This window comes from Ailuropoda melanoleuca, chromosome 9 (assembly GCF_002007445.2).
Source record: "Ailuropoda melanoleuca isolate Jingjing chromosome 9, ASM200744v2, whole genome shotgun sequence".
NCBI lineage: Eukaryota > Metazoa > Chordata > Mammalia > Carnivora > Ursidae > Ailuropoda > Ailuropoda melanoleuca.
The window spans coordinates 69,994,528-70,019,727 of NC_048226.1; the positions used below are offsets into that span (position 1 = coordinate 69,994,528).

Sequence of the window (25,200 nt, forward strand, 5' to 3'; positions counted from 1 at the left end):
GACTGAGCCACCCAGGTGCCCCCTTCTTAGTGTTCTTGAGTGCTCAGGTTTCTTTGTTCTTCCATATTTTCTGAGCCATTTTTCTGTTTTCAGGCAAGGTGCCCAATGCCTCATAGCTTGTAATGTCTCTGCACTTTTCAGGAAGCACAGATCTGGTCTGTAGAGCACATCCTTCGCTGCCTGGGCTCTCTTACCAGGGGCTTGGAGTGGGAGGGTAGCAGAGATATGAGTCACCCAGGCAGGCAACCTCTGTGTTGACTGAAAGGCTCAGGGCTTTTAAAGTAGGAATATTAGTGTTTCCGTTTCTTGGTACCCCAGCTTAATAGAGGGTGTATCATGCTCCTGGACAACAGGGAAGGACAAAATTCCAAGAAGGAAACAGGGAACGTCTGGGAGGCAAATGGTTAGACATTAAGAGTGTGGACTTTAGGACACAGAGAGGGCTAAAACTGAATCCTGGCTCTGCTATTTGATAACAATGTGACCTTTGCCAAATTATTTAAGCTCCAATTCCTTCCTCTATAAAATAAGGAAAATAAAATATTAGGTTGAACAACATGACATTGCTTTCGTGTAAGTCAAATGGTTAAATATTGGCGATTTCATATGGGCTTAACCCAATATGGTCCCTACCTCCTAGAGTTGCTGAGGATGAAAGGACATCATTTATGAAGAGGGCAGGGCACAGTTTTTGAGGACTATCTGAGTAGAGAACTGAGGGATGTGGGTAAGCAAGCCAGGCAGAAAGAATGGTAAGTGCAAAGTCTCTGACACAGAAGCATGATTGGGAGTATTCCCACAGCAGCAAGGAAACTAGTGCGGCTGGAGTCCGTGAGGAAGGCGGGGGTAGGAGGGGGTTCAGGGTGGAGGTTTGGCGGCATCACACAGCGCCATGTTGGCCATTGGAAGCCCAGTGTGTGTGTGAACCCCAATGATGAAAATAAGAGCTGCTATGTGTTGTGAATTATGTTCTGCACATTCCTGAGGTCCACAGCAAGTGCTCAATAAGGAGAAGTAAGAAAAGCTGAGGATGTAGATGGCATGTAGATGAGAGAGATAAGGAGAAGAAGGAGCAGTAATTCTTTTTTTTTTTTTTTAAAGATTTTATTTATTTACTTGACAGAGATAGAGACAGCCAGCGAGAGAGGGAACACAAGCAGGGGGAGTGGGAGAGGAAGAAGCAGGCTCACAGCGGAGGAGCCTGATGTGGGGCTCGATCCCATAACGCCGGGATCACGCCCTGAGCCGAAGGCATACGCCTAACCGCTGTGCCACCCAGGTGCCCCAAGGAGCAGTAATTCTAAGTGAAAGGGCTGGGCAGCACAAGCCGGGACTTTCTGGGGAGGAGCAGCATGGCGTGCTCCAGGGCACTGTAAGTAAGGACCCTCAGGCCACTGGATACGGAGAACTTTGCTCTGGGCCCACGAGGAACAGGCATGTCATGGTGCTTGACTCATCATTCCCTGGGGGCAGGCCAGGAAGTTGGTCCTAAGTAATGTAAAGGCAGTAAATGTAGCACCCTTAGCAGTTAAGCACAGAGGCCTGGACTCAGCTCTACTGGTCACTAGTTATGTAAAATTGAGCAGATCATTTAACCACTCTGAGCCTTGCTTTCTTCTTCTGTAAAATGGGCAGAATGGTGTCACCTACCTCATAGAGTTGCATGAGGATTAAACAAGGTAACTCAAGCAAAGCACATCGTAAGCACTCGGTAATTATTACTATTTCCAGATCAAATGTATGGGATGTTGGTAAAGCACCTCCAAAGATGTTCCAATCCCATTAGCCACTACTTATTGTTAGGGACTCATGCAAGACACAAATTCTATGTCAGAAGAAACTTAACACACACCTCTAAAGTCCAGGAAGTCCTAGATAGGAAACCGAAGGCCTTGAACACATGCTTCAAATCAAGTGTTGGGATTTGGGGAGAGAAAGAAAATGTGAGAAGTGCATGGAGAAATATATAGACTGTCTTTGCAAAATGGGGTTTAGGTTTTTTGAACCATGAGTTAATAAAGAAGAACCAATATTTTCTGGCTTGAGACAGAATGCAAGGCGGAAAGCGGGTGGTGTGTGCAGAAACAGCCCTGTGTACGTGTGGCCCTCATTTAAAGCCCTCCATCCCCTACAAAAGCAGTAAGTGTTCACTTACCCCATATGGAAACTCGGGCTTCAAGAGGCAGAGCTGAGAAGGAAATCAGTCTGACTGAAGCCAATATTCCTGCTCTTAAGATCTGACCATAAAAGAGGTCACCACTGGGAAGAAGATCAGAATACTTATGGCCTGGTATTTGTGTGAATAATAAAGGGATCTCAAGTATGACACCTAGGAATTAAGATTCATTTAGTTGCAAGAAGCAAAATTCAATTAGAGCTAGCCAAAACAAACAAATGATCACTATTATTTTTGGAAGGGGAGGATGCCAGGCAAAACTGACCAACTACATTTCAGAAGGAACAGAAATTGGGGATCCAAGTAGCAGCAATGTATTATTTTTAGAGAACTGCCGCTTATGTAACAGTACAAGGGCTGGCTCTCTTGCTTCAAAATTCCTAATTTTTGAGAAAGAGAACCTGATTGGCCCAGCTCAGGTTAGGGGCGGGGCCTACTGTATACTCTGGACAGCAGGGGAGGGTCCCCGCCTGGCCTCAGAAGAGATGGGATCCCTGGAGTTGTGCTGGCACCTCCAGGGCGGCCCAAGGCACCTGTTGGTTTCAGATTCACAAATGGGATCAGGCCACAGAAGAATAAACCTTAATTTTTTCTTAAAAATAATGTTGTCATTTTTGAGTTTTAATAAACTTCATCATATGAATGTATTAAGTGCAACTTAGAAACAGCACAGGTCATACAGATGACACTGTCTAAGGTCAAACAGTCGGTGTCTTGGGGTCACAGTAGCTTCCACAAAACTGCTCTCTAATTCTACCTTCCAAAGTCAGACCAATCGAGCCCGGAGTCCTGTTTCCGCCCCTCACCAACTGTATATCCTTGGACAGAGTTTAAGCTAACAGTACTCCCCTCAGTTTCCTCAACTGTAAAATCAGAAGAATAATACTGTCTTAGGGGGTTATTGAAGGATAAAATTAGAAAACGTGCAAAGCATTTTGTGCGGCGTGTGACCCATGGTACAAGGTGAGTAATTGATCACCATTATGACAACATATTAATGACTGTGCTTCATGACCGTCTTTTTAAGATTGGTAACAGTTCCTCAAACACTTAAAGTCAGTTATGTTTCCACTAAGCTCTTTTCCAGCTTAAAGATCCTCAGTTCTTTTAACATTTTTCTCCTGGGGGCAAGGTTCAAACAACAGCTCTGTCAGAGGGGAGAGAGTCCCATGTCCCTGGAGGAATTCAAGCAGAACATGAAGAGACACTCAGCAGTGATGTTGTACAGGGACTCAAACTTCTTCTCCTTCTTCTTTTCTTTTTTTTTTTTTTTTAAGATTATTTATTTATTTATTTGAGAGAGCATGAGTGAGCGGTGAGGAGGGCCAGAGGGAGAAGCAGGCTCCCCACTGAGCAGGGAGCCCTGATGCATGATCCCAGGACCCTGAGATCATCACCTGAGCCAAAGGCAGCTACTTAACTGACTGAGCCACCCAGGAGCCCCCAGGGACTTTAACTTCTGATCAAGGCTTACGCTGGAAAACACTAAAGATCCTTTCCAACCTCATGTTCTTCCAACCTCATGTTCTTCCAACCTGCTGACTTAAAAAGCAAATTCAGGAAATAGAGTGTGCAAGAAACGCTGCTTCGTATCACAATAGTTACCATTGTCAAGGCCCAGGCTTTCATAGGAATGCCTCTCTTCCACGCTACAGTATCAGTGCAGGGGGTCTAACCAAATCAAGAAACATAAACCGCACCTGGCTTTATTCCTAGGGCTTACAGGCGTGTAAAGTGTTGCTTTTCTTGATAAGCATAATGGCAATGGTTAGATGGTGCTTATTCTTAAGTTCTGCACATGTCATGTGTGTTCATTTCCTTGGTCCTCATAAAAACTATGAGGAAGTTCCAGCTGTTATCCACATTTGACAGAGGGGAAACCAAGGCTCAAGAGGTTAAGTGACATGCCCGAGGCCACCCCGCTGGTGAGTGTGGGAGCAGCACCAGAACCAAGGTGCTCCGGCATCAGAGCCCTTTCTTGACCACTAAGCTACACTGCGTCTCTGCCGACGATGGATACAGCAAACATGTCACACTGAGGTTTTGGGCCATTTCTCAGAACTCCAGCCACTTAAACTCATTTTGTGGCTAGAAAGGAATCTTTGAAATCTCTTTGTTCAGCCCCCATCTTACAGATGAGGATCCTGAGACCTGAGACCTGTGGGGACTGGCCCTGAGCCCCGACTTCTTCACCTGTAACGCTATTCCTCCCTGCTGCTTCTCTTCAGGGGGGTCAGGCTCCTTTCCTGGCCTTGAGAAACTCTGGCGGAGAAGACAGGGGCCCGGTTTCCTCATGAGAGACACTCGCATTTCTGAGCCACAGTCGACAGGCCTTGTCTGAGCCTTTGAAGAGGCATAAACTCAGTCCCTGGTAGTTCAATAGAGGCCCCACTCACTGGGCAGCCTAACTCAAGAACTGGCCCTTCCAGGCCAGACTGAGAGGGCTTTGTCCACGTCCTCCCTGCCTCCAGCTGTTCGTGCTAAAATCCAATAAACAGCTTCACCACTAGGGAACTGTTAGCAGCAAATTGGGAATTCTTTATCAGAGACACAACTTGATTGGGAACCACTCCGGATGACTAATTATGACTTCAAGGGGAATTCGCTCGGTGGCTACAGCATTGGAAGAGGTATTCTTTGCATGTAAACTGGGCCATCTCACAGCTCTGAATCTAATAATTTAATTAGCTCCGTAGATGGTTAGGCATTATAGAAGCCAGTGCAGCATGTCGAATAGACAGTTGTACAATGGCCGCGCGGGGAGCCTTCATCATCCATGTCCGTGGGTAGCAGCCGCCTTGTGCTGCCGAGTGGCTGCAACCCAGGGAGGCTCCCCAAAGCTGCCACCTCTTGGAATCTCACCACGGACCCGTTTTCCCTTTGATTCGAGCCTGGAAAATGTTTCAGTTCGGTTCTCAAGATTTTAAAAATTAATCGTGTTCATTTTACTTTCTATGGAATTTTAAAAACATACACAAATGCAGCAAGAAGGGTAATGAGGCCCCCGGTACTCAACACCCAGCCTCAAGCATCGCCCCATTGTTTCATCCAGTCTTCCCCAGCCAAACGATTTTGTTGAATTGTCTGTTCGCTTTTGCTGGAATAGTTTAAAGTGAATTCCAGACGACATATCATTTCACTTGTAAATACGTCAGGAATTACCTCTAACTACTAAGTACTTTAATAAAAACATGATACTGTTATTACACCTAACATTACCAGGAACTTTTAACATCATCTAATACCCTGCTGGTAAGATATAATAACAATATCCTTGGATTCAATTATTGTCCAATTGGTTCAATTTTCCCCAATTGTCTCCAAAAATGCCATTTTGCAGTTGGTTTCTTTGAATGGAATCCAAACAAGCGCCACACTTTGCATTTCTTAAATCCCGTCAAATCTCTAGCAATTCCTTCACCACCCTACCCCCTTTTTATGCCATTTATTTGTTGAAAAACCATTTATTTGAACAAAATTTATTTGTTCATTTGTCCCACAGTTTCCCTGGCTCTGGGTTGGCTGAGTGCATATTTATGGTGTCATTTTACATGTTCTCTTTCCCTTGGGTTTCCTATCAAATCAAGTCTAGAGACTTGATTGGAGTCAGGTTTAATTTTTTATTTTTATTTTTTTGCAAGAATTCTTCATAGGCAGTTCTGGGATCTTCCTATGATGTGATGTCTAGAGGCACATAATGCCTGGTAGGATCAACCTTAGTGGGAGTCAGATTCGTTGGGAACTTCAGGGAAGGTGGCCTGAACCATCCATCACGAAGTCCCCATCATGTCCAGGTCTGTTCCTTAATTAGGAGCTGCTCACTCAACCAGACTTACCAGAGTCTTTAAAAGGGATCAGCTCAGTTCCTGTTAGTGTGTATTTTTCAAGTCTAGCATCAGATTTCTTTTGCTTTATCATTCTGTGTGCTGTTCAGAAGGCTTTGTGTGCTTATCCAGAAATGCTTCCCCTCAGGAGAGCTACTCTAACCTCCTGAGCTCTCTGTTCCTGGTGAGCTGAGATCTCTGTGTGGGGCCTTTTACTTTACACAGAAGCCAATTCTAGAACATCACTATCAACTCCAAATCGATTCAACCAGAAAATCAATGTTTTTTTATTTCCTTTCCCTTCCTTTTCCACTCCCTTCCTCCCTCTCTTGGTGATTTTGGATAGAGGAGACAAGGAGTGTATTCACAGAAAGTCTGAACACTTGAGTTCCTCACATCTTGCCCTGCAGACCAAGCTGACATTTGATGGGCATTTCCGCGTAACTGCTCCATGCAAAACATATCCCACGTATGACTTTACTTGATCTCCACAACCTCCTTCTGATGTAAGGTATTTTTTTGAGACCCATTTTTCAGATGGACAAGCTGAGATTCCAAAAGAGTTAGAATCTAGAGCCCTTGTTCCAAGCCACCACATCACAGTATCTCCCAAACATATGCAGGGAGCTCTGTTAAGTTTGTTTCCCTGTCTGCCAAGAATGCCCACTCTTGATTATCAGGCCCAATCTGCAGGCCATCAGGGCTGTGGAGCCAATGAGTCAGGCCTGGTACTTAGCAGGAGCTTCATAATAAAAATTTGTTAAATGAATGAACCAAGTTAGTCCTTCTGATCCTTAATTTATTTTTTTAACTAGAGATTAAAGAAGACCTTTGCGGGTTGTTCTAAGTTTCACTGAGATGCCAGCACAGTAGCTGGCACAAAGCAAGTGCTTGGTTACTGGAAATTCTCACCATGTGGATAACCCAAAAAAAACAGATCACCCCAATTATTCCAAATTCCGCTTTGGGAGTGCATTATCTGATTCAGGTAAAGTTTCACTTTCCTAATTATGTTTTGTCTAGGCTAGTACCATTGGACACCTGGTGGTCCATGGAACGCTAGTCCTTTGAGATAATCTGAGCTCATGATTCTTGCCAGAGAGCACAATAAATGCCCTGAGCCAGGCTGCAGTAAAGGAAGCTTTTAATTCAAAGTTGCCCAAACTTCTAATCATAGAATTCCTCTTCCAAGTAATACTCATTGAAGTCTTCCAAAACTATTTTCTGTAGATCACCCTGGGGGGGATGTTGGCATAGCAAATATTAAAGAGAGTTTGTATCCCCTCATTTCTCAACTAAGGAATGTGATAGGTTCAGTCACAAGAAGGGTAGGGCCTTGGAGAGAGCGCTGATTAAAGTTTGCCACCCGCCATCTACAAAGTGGGTGAGAGAAGCAGGCTGAGTGTTCATAGCAAAGGATGAAAAAGGTGAGTGTGTTTATAGCATATGAATCAAGGCTCAACTTCCCTAAAAGCTGTTGCCTTACTAGTAGCAGGAAGCCTAATGTTCTAGGACTGTCTGGTTTTAATTATTTCAATTTATCTATTTGATTTTGACTTTTTCTCTGTGGGGTGCCTCAGTTTCTGGCTTCCATCCATGAGATATGAGCTAAAAACATTTGAGAATATCAGAAAGACTGCTCTGCCACTTTCCCCACTCTTTCTGTTAAGGATCTTGCTGTTGACTGCGATTCTCTATTATGGAAAAAACAACAACAACTAAACAGGTGATAATGATTTGGTGGGAGGGAGCAGCCATTAGGATACCTCCCCCATAATTTTTGGCTATATCAGGGTAACATCTGTATTAGTATGGACATGCTTTAAATCATCTCACCCTTTTAATATAAAGAAATATATTTAAATGGAGGTTTATAGTACTTTATAAACAGAAGGCCAGAGTCACGCCCCATAAAGAAGGAATTTTAAAAATTACAATAAAAATAAAATAGCTTGGGGCGCCTGGGTGGCACAGCGGTTAAGCATCTGCCTTCGGCTCAGGGCGTGATCCCGGCGTTATGGGTTCGAGCCCCACATCAGGCTCCGCTGCTATGAGCCTGCTTCTTCCTCTCCCACTCCCCCCTGCTTGTGTTCCCTCTCTCGCTGGCTGTCTCTATCTCTGTCAAATAAATAAATAAAATCTTTAAAAAAAATAAAAATAAAAAAAAATAAAATAGCTTGTTAAACTTGAAATGTTAAAAGGATTAAAAGAAAATAATGAAAAGCAAGAAACACAGGGCACCTGGGTGGCTCAGTTGGTTAAGCGTCCGACTCAATCTCTGCTCAGGTCTTGACCTCAGGGTCGTGAGTTCAAGCCCTGCATCGGGCTCCATGCCAGGCATGGAGCCTACTTTAAAAAAAAGAAAAGAAAAAGAAAGAAAGAAAGAAAGAAAAGAGCGAATAACACAACTACTGCAAATTTTAAAACACATACCTAGACATCAAGAGATATATATTACATTTGTTAGATAAACATAAGTTCTTTATGTGTTGTTGTTGTTGTTTTTAATTCCTAACTGGAAAGGGTAAAACAAGGCAGTTCAGCACTAGCTGTTGAGATGGCAAATGCACATACTCCTTGACCCTGTCATTCTCCTAGGGGTTAATCCTATAGACACACTCAACACTTGCCAGGTAACAGTACAAAGCTGTTACAGCACTGTTTGTATCACAAAAGATCCAAAACAACTAAAAGATTGGAGAGCCCTAAATGTCCTGGGGGATAAGTGAAAGTCAATACAACATGAGATACATCCCATGTAATCAAAGACTATGCAGACACAAAAAGAATGTCACAGATCTTTATACATCAACCTGAATGAACTCCAGGACATAGTTTTAAGTGGGAAAAAAAAAAAGCAGTATGTAGGACAGTGTTTATAGTGAAGGCAAAAAAAATTTTAAAAACCCAAATATACATATTTGCCTTTATATGCATGAAATAAATCTAGGACACAGGATCACATCAGTTACTTCTGGGGAAGGGAGCTACATGATGAGGGCACAGATATAGAAGGGAGATTTTCCACTATACACCTTTTTGCGTTTTTAAGTTTTGAAGTTTGAACTAAGAAAGTTGTGATAGGCAGAACGATGACCTTGCTAAGAGGTCCACATCCCAATCCCTGGAACCTGTGAATATGTTGTATTATGTGGCAAGGAGTAATTTGGGTTGCAGATAGAATTAGGGTTCCTAGTCAATGACCTCAAAATAAAGAGATTATCCTGGATTATCCAGATGTAATCACAAGCATCTTTAGAGCAAAAGAGGGAGACAAGAGAACCACTGGCAGAGAGACAACTGAAGGTTTTAGGCCTCTGCCTTTTAAGATGGAAGAAGGGGGCTAAGAGCCAAGAAATGCAGGTAACCTCTAGAAGATGAAAAAAGCAAGGACACAGATTTTCCCTAGAGCCTCCAGAAGGAACGAAGCCCTGAGTACACCTTGATTTTAGCTTAATGAGACCCACTTCAGATTTCTGACCCCCAGTATGCGAAGGTAAAAAAATCGCGTTGTTTTGAGCCAGTAGGCTTGTGGTCATTTGTCCCAGCAGCAATAAAGTATCACTTATTTTAAATATATGCACACACACATATTTATATATTTAAAATATATAGCATAATGGTTAAAAGTGTGGCTTTAGAAGCCAGAATTGTTCAGCCTTTAATTCTGGCTTCTCTACCTGCACAACCCAGGGCAAGATGCTTAGACTTTTGTGCCTATTTCATCATCTATAAAACGGAGATAGTAATAGTCGCTTATTTATGGGATAATACCTGCCTCCCTGTGTCATTGAGAGGATTAAATGAGTATGTGCACTTTCAACAACGCCTTACACAAGGAAAGTGCTAGTAAATGTTGACTACTCCTTTGTTTAACGGTCTTCTTCTCTGGGGCGCCTGGGTGGCGCAGTCGTTAAGTGTCTGCCTTCAGCTCAGGGTGTGATCCTGGCGTTATGGGATCAAGACCCACATCAGGCTCCTCCGCTATGAGCCTGCTTCTTCCTCTCCCACTCCCCCTGCTTGTGTTCCCTCTCTCATTGGCTGTCTCTCTGTCAAATAAATAAATAAAATCTTTTAAAAAAATGATGTAAGTGGAACATAACGATATAAATGACTGTATTCACCAAAAAAGCAGTTTCAAGACACCATCTGAAGCTATCTCTAGGATCCGCTCTTCTTGAGAAGATCCGAAGTTATTTGCTGATGCCCTAAAGTAGCATCCTAAGAGTTTCCTTGTCCACCAAATCCCTTCCAGTTTGACTCATTAGAGCCTTTTTATTAAGTCGTCTAAATGCCTCTTCCTATTTTCAGGTGGGTTGCTAACCAAATCTTTCAGGCAAGGGCAAAAATCTCAACTCCCCAGAGCAAGGTCTCTGCCAGATGGGGCTGGGCTTCCAGCGCTGTGACTCCTGGGTCTCCATGGTGGACCACTCACTCCTACACTTGCCTGGTGACAGCAGGGACCGGAGTTGACTTGAGCTCAGAGATTAACTTGTAAAGCCAATACCTCCCCCAGGGAAAGTTTTCAATGAAAAAATAAAGTTCCTTGTATAACTTGAAAGAACGAAAACTTTTCTAATCAAAAGACAAAGCTTTCATTTGAAATGTTGCTTTGCAGTCATGACCCATCTCTTCATACAGCCAAGAAAAAAAGGCTGGGTATTTATTTAACAGCCTGCTTGGGACGTGATTGACTGCGTCTTCCGCTTTGTCAACCAGGCCTTCAGCCCGTGCGTGCCTATCCCAAATTCTTGCTTCAGGTCTGTATCACGAGGCATTGATGAGTTGCCTGTGCAAGTCGGCCAGGGTTGGCAGCCTAAAAATATTTTCATGGGCTTCTTTACTCGGTTCATAGGTTGTCCTAGAACACTAGGATTCAGAATATCAGTGGGTTTGCCAGTTTGCAGTGACTCATTTCACTTGCTTGTGCTGATAAAAATGGCTGCCCTCTATTGGCTGCCATTTCTGTAATTTATTTTGCTGGACAGAGAGATCTTGTCAATCATTATGTTTACTTTGATCATCGTTCTCCACCATTTTTTTTTTTTTTTTGGTATCAGGACTGAAACTTTGTCAATAAACTTAGCAGTTCTAGGCATTGCAATTAAATACAATCCTACACATTTGGCTTCCGCAGAGTTTACACTTTTATCTCCTGATACACTGTGTTCTAGTCGTAACATTAAGTTACTTTGATAGTTGTTAATATGGTATTCTATGTACATTTCAAAATGATGCCTGATGTTGGATAAATTTATGCCAGAATGTAGGAACATCTCTAAAATATGTGATGCATGTTGGCATCAATTCACTTTCATTGCCAGTCCGCCAGTAATCCAGATTTCAAACAATTACCACCACATTTGTGTGTGTGTGTTTTATGGTTTTGTGGTCATTTGCTTTGTTTGCATCTGATACCTTTGCAACGCTAATAGGCAGTTTGAGATTTATTTATGTGGTGATTACCCTTGCCCAAAGACAAATGCCTTTTTAAATTCCAATACCCAGGAATGCTCCCGTGTCCTTCATAATTTCCACTTGTCTTCAACCACTGATGCACAATGGGTTCAACTGGATTAGGAAAAAAATTAGATCAGAATCCCAACTCCAGTGCACAATGATGTATTCTTACACATTGCAAACTAAAAGGCTGTCAACTTCCTAAAGGGGTGTTTTATTACTGAAAAGAACACACAACACATACAGGAGTTTAGTGTTTGAGAATCCATTCTAGCAAATTGCTCTGTTATTTTTTATATAGCATTTATAACTTTCTAGTATATTATTTACTTGTGTATTATAGTTATTTTTATGATCTGTCACTACTCTCTCCCCTCCCCCTAGGAATGGAAGCTCTATGAGGTGGGGATTTTTGTCTGTTTTGATTGGCAGCTCTATCCCCAGCACGTAAAACAGTGCTTGATACATAGCAGATCTTCAGTCAGTATTTGTAGAATAAGGGGATGAATGGACCAGGAGTGCAGACAGAGGGTGGGCTCCTGAGAGCACTGAAGACCCAAACTATCTCTCAGCCCTGCGCTGCTCAAGGACAGCTTTGTCCTTGGCTGGTTCCCTTTGTGGTCACAAGACAGCTGCCAGAATCAGTCAGCATTATCTTGTCCACATCTATGAGGATAGAGAAAACATTTAAATGGGTCAACTTCGGTCTTGTGCTCCCAGTGGGGGGGTGATGGTATACATGCAGACAATGGCTTAAACTGATCAGGACCCATCCTTTCTCTGATGGCCAAGTTGAACAGTTCGAGCCAGCATCTCCTGAACATGAAGCGGGCCATGTGAAGGCTGATGGACACCTGAAGTAAGGAAGTGGGGGTGGAAACAGGGGACAGGAAGCCAACACTGTCTACTTCAACTCTACTGATTTTTAAAATACCAAATAGTTCAGAGGGTAAGGAGGAAAAATAAGTCTTCCTCTCTTCCCTCCATCCCAACTGCCAGAACAACCTTGCCACAGCATTCTATTGAGCATCTATTAAGGGCAGAGGATCAGTGAGAGACGTAACACAAGAACTGCCAAGACTTGGGAACCTGGTAGCTGAGACTGAAGAAATGGGGAAGAAAAATGATGCCAATTTTTTTTTAACCTGTGTATTGGTATAAAAAGGTGCCAGAATTTGTTTCTAGAAAGGGTGAGTTTGAGGTGGGAGCCAAGGTTTGGTATCCGATAAGCCACTCATTTGTCATTTGATAAATAATTAAAGACCTACTATGTGCCAGATACTGCTCTAGGCAATATCTGCAACAATGAACAAACCCTACCCTCATGGAACTTATCTTTTATTGGGGGCAAGATAGGTAATTAACAGAATATTAATAAAATATATAATGTATCAGGCAGCGGTATGTGCTATGGAGAAAAATGATCGTATGACATGACTGGGGGGGAGGTGGCTGCAGATTTCAATAGAATGACTAAGGAAGGCTTTCCTGAGAAGGTAACATTTGAATGCAGTTTAGAGATGAGGAAGAAAGCCCACAGACATTGGGGAAGGGGCTCAGTTTTAAAAATTTTGAATTCTAAATACTTGTAGAACATCTAAGAGCTTATCTCCTATAATGAAGTGAAAATATGTAAAACAGATATGTAGGCTCATATTCCATCCAGAGTAGGAGGTAGTTGGTTGCCCTTTTGAAGCCTGGATCCAACCAGAGAGGCTGACCCCTGAAAGACAGGGGATTTGGAGAAAAAAAAAAAAAAAGCAGATTAACAAAGGTTGGAGAATTCTAGAACAAAATCTTCACTGATTGCTTCATTAAGTTTGACCTTTAAAATAAACTTCTATGAGATAGTATTACTATGTTTTACAAACCTGGGGCACTTGGATTTGATTTATAACACTAGGTAAACTTTCCTTACCGGCCTTATAGTTTGGTAGGGGAGAGGACACAGTGAAAATATAAAATGAAAAATATAAGAGGTTAGCGCGTGCACACACACACACACACACACACACACACACCCAATATCGGGGAAAGTCTTCCTACCTGAGGAGTCACTAAGAGGTGACATTTGATCTGGAAGAACAGGGTGTGGGGAGAACATTCTAGGCCAAGGAAAGAGCATTTCTGGGGAGCAGGGAAAAGGACAAGAACATTCCAGTGTTGAGGGGACAGGGAGACCACAGGGTAAAGGGCTGCATGTGCACACTTCTCTCTCCAGAGATGAAATAGATTGTCCTCGCTTTGGGAATCAGGAACACTGATGAACATTTCCATTTTGGACAACTTCATTGGACCATTATCAGCTGAGCACCTCCCCGAGCAAACAAAGCACATGCTTGGGCTCCATTGTTCTGCCAGAGGTTCAAGGAAGAGAGCCGGGCTGGAGATGGAGGTTGGGAAGTTTATGGTGTGCACAGCCTTGATAAAGCGGGGAAATGTAGGGTGAGAAAAGATAGGGCAGGACTGGAGCAGGCCCAAATGCAGGATGAGGAAGAGCTGGTGCTCTCCAGAGAGCCTGAGGGATTGGGCCGGAAGAGGCGTGGGCCGGGCTTGCTTCATTTGGTCTCGGGGAAGAGGGCGGTCCCCTGAGGCATTTGCCTGGACAACTCCCTCCTGTGGAACTCTTTCCTCTCCGGTCTATGGAGGCCCAGTCTCCCCTCTCCCTCCCATCCCATTCCAGAGCTCTCCTTGGTAGAAGCTCTTCCTTGGCTTGATTATTGGACAGACACTTCCTGGAATTCTGCCATGGCCCTCTTGTTTTGTACTTCAGCTGGACTTCCCCTAGTTGACTCCATCGAAGCCTATGGTTTTCATTTTGGCTCTTCCTGCTTTGGAAAGGAGAGTGACTGAAAGAAGGGAGGGGAGGAAGGCAGGAAGAAAGAAAGAAGTGGAAAAAAACTTCTGAAAAGCACTGCCACCCAAGAGACTGCTTCATTAATGTCTTATTTTACTATATTCAAAACTTTTTAGGGATTTGACCTTTGATTTCTAAAATCCAATGAAATATTGGTGTGGTAAGAGTGTTTATTAATCAGGGCTCAAAATATCTATGGTATTTCATTTCTTAACCTGGCATTTTCTCGAAACTGAAAAGTACACAAGAAAGTCCACACATGAGCGTGGTCAGGTCTTGGTCCACTTCTCTGACTCTCTTGTTAGGGTGACTACTGACCAGAACACCCACCTTAGATCTACCCAGGCAAGAGGAACCCCTGTCCTGCCTCCTGTCTTCCATGCCTCTTCTCACTGGCCAAGGAATCCACAGGGCCAAGGAACCAAACCTATCCATAGTCCATGCCCTTCCCCTAGATCCCAGAATTTCCTGCCCCAAATGGCCCAAACCAACTCTAGGGCCTATGCAGGGCGTCTTTTCTGGGCCAGTCATTGGGAGACATTGTGGTGCTCAGGCCTGAGGGTGGCCTGGGGCACTGGTGGTAGGCACGTGTGGCCGAAGCTTGGCCCCGTGCGCTGGTGTCAGCCTCTATCCTGAGTGGCCCCTCCAGGTGTGCTGCTGAGCAGGTAGAGGGAGGAGAAGGGGCCGGGAGGGAGCCCCGCCCATGCTCCACATTCCAGTGCAAACTCCAAACAACCTGACCGGTCTGACTCTGATCCTGGACTTTCCATTAGAAAGTGATTTGTCAGGGTAGATAGACAAATTTATTTTGTAGTAGTCTGTATTACTCTAATGAATGATTTACGGGTTTAATAATTGGTAGATTCTTGCATATGCATGATCTGGGCCTGCATTTGTACTCCTGGCCCAGGCCTTGCAAACATTAGAGGCACACCACATGCTAAGAGTGGAATGCCCCTTCTGCAGTCTCTGTGAGTGGACGCATTTTGAGAGAAGAGATAAAGAGGAGGCAGAAATGCAGTGTGTGCCCCGGAAGCACTTCCTCTGCCCACTGGGGGCATCGGGAGGAATTTATGTTCTGTAATCTCACCAACTAATCACTACTGTTTCTGGTGCTTCCTTCTACCATAAAAACCTCTCCCCTTACATGTTTTCAGTAGTGCATGCTATAAAATGGGCCGGCCTCACAGCAGATCCAGAAGAAGTTCAAGGAAGTGCGAGCATTCCCAACTTAAAATAATCTGACAAAAATATTCTTTCATTTACTGGGAGATGTTAAAATGCATATAAACATATTCTTTGATATGAACATTACATTTCATTGATATATATAGTGTGGGCGTTCAGTTATATCGGTGAGGGAAGTCTGTTTTTAAAAAGTGGGGAAGCTTTTTGTTTGGTGCTTCTGAGAAAGAGCTTCTGGAGCGATGATCCATCTGGCCCTCAAAAAATAACACTGGTTTAGGGACACCTGGGTGGCTCAGTTGGTTAAGCGTCTGACCCTTTTTTTTTTTTAAGATTTTATTTATTTATTTGACAGAGAGATAGAGACAGCCAGCGAGAGAGGGAACACAAGCAGGGAGAGTGGGAGAGGAAGAAGCAGGCTCATAGCGGAAGAGCCTGATGTGGGGCTCCATCCCAGAACGCTGGGATCACGCCCTGAGCCGAAGGCAGTAAGCGTCTGACCCTTGATCTCAGCTCAAATCTCGGTCTCAGTGTCATGAGTTCAAGCCCTGTGCTGGGCTCCACACTGGGCACGGAGCCTATTTAAGAAAAAAATAATCATAATAACAAGACTGATTTAAACAGCCAGCTGCTCAACCGGCTTTGAAAGCTTTCTCTCCAGCTCCGGACTCTCTCCCAAGGGGTGCTCCATGTATCCACTTGCCCAGCCAACACCTCTGTCTAGCTCCCCATACTAGACACGGAGTAGTTCATATTGTATCCTATGGCTGCTTGAGCAGATTAGCACACATCTGGTGGCTTAAAACAACAGGAATTTAGTCTTTCACAGCTGTGGAGGCCAGAAGTCTGAAGTCAAGGTGTCAGCAAGGCCATGCTCACTCTGAAGATTCTAGGGGAGGATCCCTCCATGCCTCTTCCAGCTTCTGGTAGCTCCAGGCATTCCTTGACTTGTGAATATAAGGAATCCAATCTCTGCCTCCATCTTCACATGACCTTCTCCCCTCCTCTGAATGTCTCAGATTTCCCTCTGCCTTTCTCTTATAAAAACACCTGTCATTGGATTTAAGGCCCATTCTAAATCTAGGATAATCTTATCTAAAGATCCTTAATTATATCTGCAAAGACCCTTCTTCCAAATAAGGTTACATTCACAGGCTCACAGGTTATGGTTGGACAAAGGATATGTTCAAGTGGATAACCCACTATTCGACTCACTACATAATTCATTGTGTTCCATCAAAACCAGTTTCTTCTGCCGGCTCTGTCTGAAGGGAGGGAGGAGCAGGTACCCACATTTCCAAAGTTGACATGGGAAGCCATCCTAGACCCTCCTCTGCTTTTCCCCTCATGTCCAGTCTGTTACCACGGGCTGTCAATTCACTCCTCCTAGCTCTGGAATCCATCTTCTCCCCTCTGGTGCCCACTGCCACCCTCACTGGCCTTCTTTCTATTTTTCAAACTCCGACCTCAGGGCCTTTGCATGAACTCTTGCCTCTCTCTGGAAGTTTCCATCCCTCAAGCTTCTCAGGCAGGCTTGCTCTTTTCACAGAATTCTTAGGTCAAGTGTTACAGCTTCTGAGAGGGCTTCCCACCTCCCTCGGCCATCTGCCTTAAATAGCTTCCAGGATCCTATCATGTCACTCTGCTTTATTCGTCCCAAACCATGCACACACGATAAATTCCATCAGGACAGAGTTGTCTTTGTTACCTCTGCCTCCCTAGCCTCAAAAACAGTAACTTGTGCATATGCATTACTCTACGTATTGCTTCTTCAGATGTCAGCATGAATCTATTTACCACCTCTTTCCTCAGAAACCTCTCTCAAGGTCATCAGTTTGCAGAATCCAACTCCAACATACCACTTAGCAAACATGTTCTTGTTCTTTCCGTGGTATTTTACACCTGCGTTTCCTCCTCCCCGATGCTTTCACCTCCTTGTCCCTCTGAGGAGGGTGAACATATCATTTGTCTTCCAAACTGGGCCACTGCTTAAGGTGACAAAGGGCACTAATGAATTATTATACCAGGCTAACTGTCATAAACCAAGACTCTCTCAGGCAAACTCAGATGTATGGTCTCCCTTCCTCCAAAACCTCCCTTGCCCTTCTCTTGGCTGCCTGTCCTCAGACTCCTTTTCCTCCATCTACTCTTTAAATGTGTCCCAGGCCGTCCTCTGTTGTCATGCTACACCATCTCCCTGTGTGACCTTATGACCCATGACTCAATCCCCATCTGTCAACAGTGTCTTGATTCCTATACTCCACGTACAAACCCAACTGCAGAGCAGAAGTCTCTCCCTGAATGTCCTCGAGGCAACTCCACATCGACATCTAAAACCAAATTCATTATCTTCAACCTCAAATATGTTCTCTTGCTGTTGATGAATGGTAAATGGGAGAGTATGGAGGAAGAGGTGGTTCAGAGTACAGGTTCTAGAGTTATGCTGCCTGGGTCCTAAGCCACATCCCAGCCATGCATGCGAGGACCATTATTGAACCTTTCCAGGCCTCAATTTCCTTACCTATAAAATGGAGACAAAGGCATCTACCTCATAAGTTGGTTGTGGGGACTCAATGAGACAGTAACACCAACGGCAGGTATTTATGGGGCACCACAGGAGCTGGGCACTTCTGGGTAGCTCCCGTGTATTATTTCATTTAATCTGCATAACAGCCTAGTGAGGTAAGTGCCATTTTTTATTATTTTAAGCTCCAGGCCCACGTGGGGCTTGAACTCACAACCCCAAGATCAAGAGTCACTTGCTCTACCAACTGAGGCAGCCAGGCACCCGGGTAAGTGGCATTATCGTGCCTCCTTTACAGATAAGGAGGCTGAGGCACAGAAAGGCTAAGTAACTTTCTCCCAGTCAGTGACAGAACTGGGCTTCAAATGCAGCAAGTCTGGCTCAGAGACATTTTCTCAAGCACCTCTGTTCTCTGTGTGCAAAGTGCTTAGCATGGTATCTGGCATATAATAAATGCCCAGCAAGGGGGCACCTGGGTGGCTCAGTCTGTTAGGCATCTGCCTTCAGCTCAGGTCATGATCTCAAGGTCCTGGGATCCAGCCCGTGTAGGATTCGCTGCTCAGCAAGGAGTCTGCTTCTCCCTCTCCCTCTGCCCTCCCCCACACACACTTGTGCTCTTGCTCTCTCTCATGCTCTTTCTCTCCCTCAAATAAGTAAATAAAATCTTTTAAAAAAAAACACATAAGTGATTAGCAAATTACTTCCACCTTCCATCCAGTCCACCAAACCATCTGCCCAGTCAGAGGCCTTTTCTCCTCATCCTTCCTCATGCTACGCCTATCAAGTCTTGTCAACCACATTTTATTTATTTATTTTTTAAAGATTTTATTTATTTATTTGTCAGAGAGAGAGAGAGCACACTTGCACAAGCAGGGAGAACGGCAGGCAGAGAGAGAAGCAGACTCCCTGCTGAGCAAGGAGCCTCATGCGGGGCTCAATCCATGGACCCTGGGATCGTGACCTGAGCTGAAGGCAGATGCTTAACTGACTGAGCCACCCAGGCATCCCCTGTCAACTACACTTTAAAGAGCTATGTGCTTTCCCAGAATTTACTCATTTAATTATTATTATATATTCCTAGTTCATGGTCCAACGTGTCTTGATATTGAGAAGTCAACTACTGGGGTACCAGCTGTGAAAGGAAAGACTCAGATCTCTGTCTCTAGTTTGAGGCTTTTCCTTCCAAACCTCTACTCTGCTTGCTTTCTCAGAACCTTGCTGCCTTGCAGTAAAACAAGCTCGGCCCCACATGCTGGGGGACGGGAGAGCGCACGGAGCCGGGCTGAGCCAGCCCAGTGGCCACCCAGACCCAACAGCGTCTGGCCAAGCCAGCAGCTGGCCACAGACACGTGAGTGGACCTGGCCCGCACTGAAGAACCACCTCACCGAGCCCAGACAGAGCTGCGGACCTGCAGAAAGGTGAGCTAAATAAATGCTTGTTATTTTCAGCCGCTGATTTTTGGGATTGCTCGTTATGCAGGACAAGCTAACTGATACACTTAGATATTACATTAGCTTTGGCTGCTGTGACAAGATGCCACAGGCTGGGTGGCTTAAACAACCAAAACTTGTTTTCTCGCAGCTCAATATGCTAGAAGTCCAAGATCAAGGCATCCCCAGAGCTGGTTTGTGGTGAAGCCTGTCTTCCTGACTTGCAGATGGCACCTTCTTGGTGGACCCTCACATGCCCTTTGCTCTGTGTCAGCCCAGAAAGCAGACAGAGACAGATCTCTGGTGACTCTCCCTCTTCTTATAAGGACATCAGTCCTATCAGATTAGGGCCCTGTGTGCATAACTGTATTCACCCTTAATTACCTCCTGGCAGCCCCACCTCCACATACAGTCACCTGGGGGTTGGGCTTTGACACACGAATTTGGGGGACACACAATTCAGTCCATAACAAGTATCAATCACCAAGCGAAAGCAGGAACCCTAAGAGCTGCTAAGATCATTCGAAGGGAGCATGAGAGGGCAGAGGAGACTCATAAACTAAGGACAAACCCAGAGGACCGATAGCAGTCCTGGGACCAGCAGAGGGTGAGGAGCCCCTGAGGGGACACGGGAGGGAAGGGAGAGGAAGCTCAAGGAGAAGCAAGTGAGCGCGAAGGAGGCACTGAAACCAAGCTGTTTCACAAAAGAGGAAAAGATCAACAAAGTCAAGTGCAGTAGCAGAAGTCAGGGACCGAGAAGTGCCCACGGGTCTCGGCCAAGTCCTTGGTGATGGCAATAAATGTCAGAACCATGGCAGGGCCAAATGCCACGCTGGGGAGACTGAGAAACAAACGGGAGATCAAGGAATGAGTGAGCCGATAAAGAAAGCTTCTGAGAAGTTTGGATGAGAAGAAACAAGTGAAATCTGGAACACGGGATAAAGAAGAGATTTCTAGGATGGAGGGGCTTGTGCATCTTTACGGGCCAAGAGCAATGAGCTAGAAGCAGGGAGAGGCTCATAATGATGAAACAAGTTCTGGAGGGGGCGGAAGGGGAGGGAACAAGAGCTCGCCTTTGTTAGCATTTGCTCCGGGCCAGGACTGTGCCCAGCGATTTGTGGGGTTTACCTCATTGATTCCTTCCATCAACTCTATGACGTAAAGGCAAGTATTATCCCATTTCATTGATAAGGAAGCTGAGGCATTGGGGAGATGAAGAGACTTACTCAAGATCACATGGCCAGGAAGTGATCTAAATGGGATCTGAACCCTGGTGACCTGACTTCATAGGCTGGGGGGATCTGACCTGGATTTTGGCCTGCTTCTAAAATTAACAGGAAAGCAAGAGGGAGGATGGTAGCAGAATCAGTAGGGAGCAAGAATTTGATGGCGATCATGTGTTCCCAGTGGCCTCAATTTTGTTTTCCAGTAGACAAGGAGCTAAGTGTCAGACCTGGGGTCGGGAGGGAGCATGAGGCCCAGGACAGTAGGAGGTCGAAGACAACAAGGTGCAGGGCTGCTACCCGTGCTGGCAGGTGAGGCCGAGTGGGGAGTCTGAGTTTGTAGTGACGCCAACGCTGTGGGGGTTGTGTTTCTCCAGCAGCGCTCAAGAGTCCAGAGAGGGGGGCGCCTGGGTGGCACAGCGGTTAAGCGTCTGCCTTCGGCTCAGGGCGTGATCCTGGCATTATGGGATCGAGCCCCACATCGCTCTTCCGCTATGAGCCTGCTTCTTCCTCTCCCACTCCCCCTGCTTGTGTTCCCTCTCTCGCTGGCTGTCTCTATCTCTGTCAAATAAATAAATAAATAAAATCTTTAAAAAAAAAAAAAAGAGTCCGGAGAGGGGAGGAGAGGGCACCCTGGCCCTCGAACCAGGGTAGGAGGCTTGCCAAAGGTGAGAGAAAGGGCCGTGGCTCTGGGTGAGAGCCCGTGCTTCCTGATGCTGGCTGCCTTTGAAGGCGCAGGAGGCTGGGCTCCACTCCACAGCAGTTACACCAGAATCTCGGGAACCCGAGTGCAGCTCTGCTGCATAGGCACGGTCCCCAGTGAGGGCCTATGCTTCCAATCCAGCATGGAGTGCAGGCTGAGTAGGGGAGGGTAAGGAGCCAGAGGTGTACAACGCAGAGGAAGGGAGTGGAGGAAGGTGGAAATGGAAGTCTGAGTGCTAGGGGGACGGGAGGACACCTTGAGGTCTGAGCTGTCCTGCATGGAGGGCTTGGAGGGCTGGGAGAGTTTTCCCACCCTCTCCCACGCCCATATTCCTGTGGCCAAAACTAAATGGAATTGTCTCTGACCTTTCCCTTCATCCTCAGAGCAGAGACCTCTGAGGTGAGGGAGGCCTCAGGAGCTCCTGAATGAAATTTTCTTCCTATATGACCAGCACAGCCCTGGAAGAGCCACTCAAGAGTGACATCAGGAGTAAGTTGTCTGTAGATCTGGGTATCTTCCATGGCTGAGGGACTTTTCAGGGAAAGGAATAGTGGGGAGTGGGTTAGGATGACTGAAAATGGAAGAAACATGTTCAGTTTAGCCAACCAGTATTTTTTGAGCTCTGCTATGTGCCAGGCAAAATCTAAACATGACAGGTAATGTGATCTCGTGCGGCCTATCTCAAAGCATTCTCTGGGATGGTAACAGTGTCCCTTTTAAAAAGGAGGTGGGATCCAAGTGCAAATAAGTTTGGGACACATTGGGTTAGAGAGAGTTAAACAGATTTACTCGCTGCAGGACTTCTCAGAGCCTTTCATCTGTCAACATGGTCTGAGACACTCCCAGAAGTGGAGATGCTAGCGTCTCCCTAGTATGCTTGACCCCAGGTCTCTTTCATTTCTGGCAGACCTAGAGGAATGAATGATTCATGGAACATGCTTTGGGAAGTGTAACATGGTGGCAGAGAGCTCAGCTTTGAAGTCATAAGAACTGGCTCCCAACACAGGCCGCGCTGTGTGTGACCTTAGGCAAGTGCTTATGTCCATTTTCACATCTGTAAACTAGGACTCCTTGTGTCTCCCTCACAAAGTTGCTGTCAGAAGTAAATAATGCCTGTGAAGCCCTGGGCGCAGTGCCTGGCACACAGAAACCACTCATTAAACGGGCGCTGGGCTGGTTGGGGAGATCCTTGTGTCTGTGCTAAAATTCTGAGACATGTTGGCCTGAAAAACTCTGGTTGGGGACCAGTGGTCAGAGTTTCTGTCTTCTACCAAGTTACACAAGACTCAAATGGCTTTCAAAGCCTGTGACGTGACCAGAGAAAGAACAGTCGGGGGGATGGGGGTGGAGAGGAAGGCAGGCAAGGGATGGGGGAGTGGGAAGGAGAGATACTTCTGTTTCCATTCGTGCCTGAAGAAAGAGACTCTAGGAGTCGGCTGGTGGTGGGCTGATTTGGCTTCTTGCAGAGGGTGGCGACAGGGAGGGAATTGGCCAGCCACCACCCCTGCCCCCAGGGCCCCAGGATGCGATGTTCGGAGTAGGCACACAGGAAGCCTCCCCAGGCCAGGCAGGTGCTGAACAGCTGTGGGACTTGGCCTCATCCCAGCGGTGTCCTTCCTGGAGGTGGACGTTTTGAGATTACCAGAAAAGCGCCACAGCCCTGCTTCTGGCTGATGTCAGTGCCCCTGGAAGATGTTGGGTTTGGTGGAGTTCTACCTCAAAGGATGACTGGGAAAATGATGTCCCTCTCCCAAGTGCTCTGTCCCATTTCTCTGGGGCCCTGCTGAAGTGGGAACAGATGGTGGTGTGTAGGGGGTAGGCATTTGAACTGGGAGACATCAAATAAGGACATCCGCACCCTGGGACTGGGGTGCTGCTCCAGAGACACTGGGGGGGGGTGTGCCCAGCTCCCTGAGGTTCCAAACCCACCTCTTCACTCTGGGCCCTGGAAACCAGCCCCCATAGCTTCCATGACACAGGAAAGACCCAGATGTACACTTAAGAACATCTACCGTCATACTCATTAGGTCTCGTTTCATTCACCTCTGGGTGGGGGAGGGGAGAAGAGTCGCCAGGGAACACCTACCAGTAACTGTGATCTCCTTTTTACAAGTCTCAGAAGTCAGCATCCTGCCCAAGGTCAATGGCCACACCAGGATCTGAACCCACATTCTGTTCAACACCAAGACTTTCTCTAATTAGGAGGGATGTGCAGGGATCCCCAGTTTAACCTCTGGCTATGTCCTAGTTTACTGGGAAAAAAACCTTATGTATAAATCAGTAGAACATCTCTGATGGAAGGAATGCTAATCCTGTTTTTTGTCTTTCTTAAGAAAAAAAAAAAATTACAGAGCCCTGGTGCACAGAGCGCTGTCAGCTGCCTCTGACCAGGACCTAATGGTTTTTCCAGGAGAATACCCCATCACCACCAGACGATTCAGACAGGCCCCCCTCACCTGGCTTCTGGGCTGCCCCCCAACACTCCCCTAGTCTCTTTTTCTAGCCAGGGTGGGGCCCCTGGGGCTCATGGCCTTGGGCCCAGAACTCGCCTTGTTTTCTTTCTTGGCAGCCGCTAGGCATCTCCACGGTTTTTGGCCTAGTAAAACCCTTTTTTGCCTGCCCAGGGGAGAGTTTTGATTGGCTTCGGCTGGGATGACCTCATCCTCTCCAGAATTTGGGGATGTTCCCATTTTCCACAGCTCCGCCTTCATCCAAGGAGTTCCCTCTGGCCATCTTTTCTCTAAAAGCTGCCCCAGCCCCACCTTGCCCAGGCTCTGGCCTCCCCCAGCCTCACTTGTGAAGGCAAGTGTGTGTTCTGGATACCTGCTCTCCCCCCAGCCCGGCGCTCAGGGATGCCTGGGCTGCCCCCGGCTCGGCCCAAGCACCCCCTGTGCATTCCCTCTGCCCTCACAGCCTGCCTTCCCGTCCATGGGCCTCTGCTCCATTGCCAGGGCACAGGGGAAACTGCATTATTTTAAATAATCATATTATCCTTGTGGCTGCCTTCTTATTTTACAGTATCTCACTTAATCTTCACAATAATCCCGTGATATAAGGATTCCCCAGTTTGCCGGCAAAGAAATGGGAGACTTAGAGAGTCAACGTGACCTACTCAAGACAGCCGTTAGTGTGGATGGAGTCAGGAGCCACACACAGGCGTGCCCAGCCCCAAAGCCACGACACCGTGCTTGTCACATTGAGAGATGCTGCCGGCTGTGCCCATGTGAGTGACCCTGCCAGCCACACATCTGGCTTCCCTGGAAGGATCAACAAAAAATCCCATTAGCTCTACCTTCCAGATATCTCCAAAATGTGACCAGCTCTACCACAGCCCGTGGCTGAGCCACCTCGGTCTCCCACCTGGATTTCCTGAGATCCCCATCTAAAGGGTCTCCTGCTCTGCCTTCACCTTTCCTGGTCATTCGCCATGCAGCAGCCAGAGTGATTCTTTAAGCTGTTTTATTTGATCACGTCTCTCCTCTGCTCAGAGCCTTCCAATGGCTCATGTCTCACTCAAAATCAAAGCCAAAATCCCCATGGTAGCTGAGAAGGCCCTCCATACCTGCAGTCCCATTATCCCCCCACACATGATCTCTGATTTCACTTCTCACTGTTCTCCCTCTCCGTGCTAGTTACACCAGCCTCCCTGCTTGTCCTTCAACACAGACAGCAAGCTCCTGCCTCAGGGCCTTTGCACTTGCTGTTTTACTGTCTAAAAGGCTGATCCTCAAATAGCCTCATGACTCAGTCCCTCACCTCCTTTAGGTTTTGCTCAAATATTACCTTTTCAATGAGTCTTTCCCTGTTTTCTTTATCC

General features: G+C 46.1%; 1 protein-coding gene across 2 annotated transcripts in view; it reads right to left on the bottom strand.

Moving 5' to 3' along the window:
* LOC117803782 overlaps window positions 1–25,200 on the bottom strand; it is a 103,234-nt gene that overhangs the window by 12,283 nt on the left and 65,751 nt on the right. The window contains exon 3 of one of the 2 annotated variants that reach the window (XM_034668407.1): window positions 16,029–16,080. The exons of the other annotated variant lie outside the window; for it this stretch is intronic. Within the exon in view, the coding sequence (XP_034524298.1) occupies window positions 16,044–16,080 (37 nt within the window). The 3' untranslated portion in view covers window positions 16,029–16,043. Of the gene's footprint in view, window positions 1–16,028; window positions 16,081–25,200 lie in introns of those variants that run through there. 2 annotated transcript variants of the gene reach the window in all.